Raw genomic sequence first — 4,351 nt, forward strand, 5'->3', positions numbered from 1 at the left:
AACTCAACAGATTTGGATAATTCACTTGGTTTTAAATGTTCTAGTGTCCTTAAACTCTTTTCAATTCTACAGTTTTCTATAAACCGTAGTACATATGACGTGATACGTAACAGTTTCTGGTACGACGAATAACGTTCAATATTAATAATAAAGTTAATTCCAAATTGACAAACTGAATCGTCCTTTGATTGGCTAATACATGTACTTTCATTTTCTGTTAACAAAACTGATAAAGACGTATCGATTGATGTTGATTTTGGATATGTTGAACTGTCTGTTAACCAATGCGGACCTTTAATCCATAATTTGCTGTTTGTGTATTGTTCGGCCGTTATCCCTCGTGTTACTAGATCAGCTGGGTTATCGCTTGTAGGGCAATACTTCCATTCCCATGATGTTGTCAATTCGTTTATTTCATTCACACGATTTTGTATGAAACGTTTTAATGTCTTTGTTGACTTAAGCCAGTGTAAAACAATCTGGCTATCCGACCAAAACGTGATGTTTTCGCACTCCAACGTTGATTGAAGGTGTTTAGCTAAGCGTGCTCCGATTACGGCTGCCATTAACTCAAGTTGTGGGAGTGTCAGTTCCTTTAACGGGGCTACTCGTGACTTTGCCATTACAAGTGCTGTCTCTTCTCCATTACATATATATCCTACCGCGCCATATGCCTTTGTACTTGCGTCAACAAATATGTGAAGACTGTGTTGTGTTGATCCTGTAGTCTCAGTGAAATAATATCGAGGAAATACTGTTTGTGTAGCGGTCTCAATATTCTCGCGTATACCGATCCATTGGATACATATGTCTCCTTCTATTATACTGTCCCATTGTAATCCAAGTTTCCATATTTCTTGCAACAAAATTTTAGCCGTTATTGTCACTGGACTCAGTAATCCTAGAGGATCGTAAATTCCTGACGAATATCTCAATATTTCTCGTTTAGTTACAAGTTTTGTCGTACTTTCTTCCTTTCATTTGTGTGGATAGAAAAGATAATCTGTGTTACTATTCCATCTCATTCCCAATACTTTCGTGTCTGTGTCCGTGTCTAAAACAGTCTGAGATACTGCTTGTTGTCGTACCTTTATGCTGTTCGAATTCCAAGACCTCAAATTAAATCCTGCCTTACTCATCATTTCCCTTGCTTGCTCAAAGAAGTTCAAAGCGTCACTCTCTCTGTCAATGCTAGTCAAAATGTTATCCACATATAAATCACGTTCAAGCATTCTTGCGGTATTACTGTTGGTTTGCTGTAAATGTTTTAACAGAGTAGCGCTCAAGATAAATGGTGAGCAAGTTGCTCCAAATAGTACCACTTTAAATCTATACGTCATTAACGGACTGGTTACGTCTGAAGGGTTACTTAACCATAGAAATCGTGTTACATTTCGGTCGTCTTTGTTGAGTCCTACATGTAAAAAAGCCTTCTCAATATCGGTAGTGATAGCATAACGATGAAGTCTAAATCTTACCAAGATCTTGGATAAGTTGTTTAACTCTGGAGGAGTCTTCATTAAGCAATCATTCAGACTAGGTTGATTTTGATACATCTTACAACTGCAGTCATACACTATGCGTATTGGTGTTGTACTGGAATCTTTCTTAACAACGGCATGGTGTGGTATATAATGTACCTTGTTAATTGTCGGTTCTAATTCATCAACCCTCTCAATAAATCCGCGAAGTTCCTGTTCCTTTATAATATCTCCGTATTTTTTTAACATGGTCGCATCTTTACCTATTCTTCTGATAACATTTTCCGTTCTCCTTTTTGCGACATCATAATTTGACGGTAATTCTTCGTAATCTTGTTTCCATGGTAATTTCGCCGAATACCTATCTCCTAGAAATTCAATTGATGACTCCTGATAGTCTTTCAAATAATTTGTCTCTTTCTCTTGATTTTCGGATGAATCTATGCCTATCGATTCAAGTTTCCAGAACACTTCCAAGTTAAATTCTTCTGATTTGTGCGAAACTAGTAAGTTAAAGACGCCAGCTGTCGTAGACGAACGTGCTATACCTGACTGTAAGGGTCCTGATAGCAAATACCCAAGCTTTGATCTTACCGCGGTCGGTCCATCTCCTCGTATAACCTCGTCTTCAATAAAATCCCAATAATAGTTGGCACCAATAAGTAAAGAAATTTCAAAAGAATCTTCTTTGGTAACTGGATGAGCGAGTCTCAATCCTTTTAGATAGTTCATATCTCGGTTAACGTTGTGCATGTGATTCTGAAGTGGGACTGCTATTGTAGGTACAATTAGAACTTCAATTGGAAATTTACGCCTATTTCCTGTTTCAATGTGTACGGTGGATTTACGTAGTTCTCTCATGCTAGTGTTGTCCTTTCCAAATGCCGATAGGTGTACAACTTCAACTCCTTCAGTTTTCAAATTCAATTTTTTCGCTAGATCATCTGTTAAAAAAGATCTTTGTGCACCTTCATCAAATAAAATATTCGTATTCGTACATATACTACCTGACCATACAGGAGCTACAGCCGTCTTCAATAGCACAGTTGTGCGCATCTGTGTCGATGAATGTAAAATGTTCGTATCTTCCTTGTTTTCAGTAGTATTGATGAGACTTACAGATGTAGATTGATTCTGACTTTGATTATTCTGTATCTCTGGGTTGTTTTGAGTTTCCCTGTTACCATGGTTACTTACATTACATAAGCTGGAATGATGTCTCTTGTCACAGTGTCTACACGTTCTTTTAGATTTACACTCATTAGCATGATGATTTCCTAAACAATTAAAGCACAAATTGTCTCGTTTGACTATAGATATGCGGGATTTAGGATCACTAACCTTGGTACAGTATGTAGGTGGATGTATGTCTTTACAAAAAAAACATGGTCTCTCCTAAATATTCCGGGGCTGGCTTTTCTTCGGTTGTGTGTTGTGTTCCCTTGTGGTGAATTATTTCCTGTGTGAAATGTACTTATAGATGAGTTTGCAAACTGGTGGTCTATAGAATCAAGATAATTACCTGTATTTTGTCCTGCCTCCATGATTTGAATTTCGTTCAGTATACTCTTCCTCAAATCATTCAAATTCCAACTTGACAGTCCGTGTTGTCTTGCTAGGTTTTGGCGTATTTCTGGGGGCAACTTGTTCAGAATAACGGGTATCAGTAGTGAACCATACGTGTCTGTTGTCTGTCCGAGTGACTCTAGACCTCGTACGTAAGTTTCAGTTTTGTCATAATAATTGCGGAGGCTTACTAAAGTATAAATCGGCGGCGAAATCTCAAGTAGAGCTTGCATGTATGTTTGTATTATAGTATGTATCTGTCCATACCTCTCTTGTAACAACTAAATAGCTTTGACGTAATTAGTGTTTGTCATAGAAAAACCTGATATGGTCTGAAACGCCTCTCCCTGTAGTAGTGACTTTAAGTAGTTAAACTTCTGTACGTCGCTGAGTGTTGGATTTGTGTGAATAGATGTCTCATATGAATCCCAAAAGGATTGCCAATCTAAAATATTCCCTTTAAAAGTAGGCAAGTTCAACTTTGGTAATTTGTGGTACTGATTATTTGTGCTAGAAGACGAATGTAAACTTGGAATATGCATAGACGGGTTCGTAGTAGGAATAATCTCTGATATAGCGGGGTTACTTGTATAAAACGAGGCTGCATTCGATTTTACATGAGATGTCGACGTGAAACAATTGGCGTGCGGGTTCAATTGAGAAGAGTCGCTTGCGGGTACACTATTTGCTGTAGGTGAAATCAAGGTATGCATGGGTGTATCAGAGGGAGTAACGTTACTAGCTTGAAAAACGGTAGTATTGACGGGTAAATTATGACTTTTCGACTGGGAGGGATTAATGAGTTTTCTAATTTGACGAATTTTTTTAATCTAAATCGAACATGTACTCATCTGTTTGTTGAATTTCATCCACCACGTCTTCATCCGAGCTTGCGTCCACAATTTTATCATTCAGATCTTTAAGAATATTCTTTTTCTGTAACACGGAATCTAAAATAGCTGTGACATCCTCAATTTCTATTTCGGGAGTGTCTCGTATGTCTCCAAAATTCTTCCAAAGTCTTGTAATTGCTCCTTTATGTCCGGAACGAACGGCTTTCAGCTTTGTATCCATTTTCCCTTTTGGTCACGGCACCATAAGTGTCGAGGCTAACTTCTAATATCGTATACAGAAAACAATACAACCATACAGTTTGACGTTTACTTCATTATAACACAACTCTAAGGCGACGTCGCACACTGACGTCAATCCTAGATACATAACGGTAAATTGCGACGTCTTGACTCCCGCGGTATTCTCGACATGTAGATACATGACATTAAAAATTAAATCAAATAAACGTA

At 37.8% G+C, this 4,351-nt stretch overlaps 1 protein-coding gene across 1 annotated transcript; it reads right to left on the bottom strand.

Moving 5' to 3' along the window:
* Positions 1 to 977: 977 nt before the first annotated feature.
* Positions 978 to 3,025, bottom strand: LOC139497453 (uncharacterized). The gene is made up of 2 exons (XM_071285678.1): positions 3,004 to 3,025; positions 978 to 2,758 (listed from the first exon to the last, which is right to left on the bottom strand). The coding sequence occupies exons 1-2, from the start codon at positions 3,023 to 3,025 to the stop codon at positions 978 to 980; spliced, it is 1,803 nt and encodes a 600-aa protein (XP_071141779.1).
* Between the last annotated feature and the right edge of the window lie 1,326 nt (positions 3,026 to 4,351).

The sequence above is a fragment of the Mytilus edulis genome, chromosome 12 (assembly GCF_963676685.1).
Source record: "Mytilus edulis chromosome 12, xbMytEdul2.2, whole genome shotgun sequence".
In the NCBI taxonomy this organism is placed as follows: domain Eukaryota; kingdom Metazoa; phylum Mollusca; class Bivalvia; order Mytilida; family Mytilidae; genus Mytilus; species Mytilus edulis.

What these genes read in the sequence shown, in the direction of transcription:
- LOC139497453 (XM_071285678.1), bottom strand. Translation starts at nt 3,025, where the DNA reads ATGGAGGCAGGACAAAATACAG. An exon ending in GGAGGCAGGACAAAATACAG is followed by an intron (nt 2,759 to 3,003) that starts GTAATTATCTTG and finishes TTAATTGTTTAG; the next exon opens with GAAATCATCATGCTAATGAG.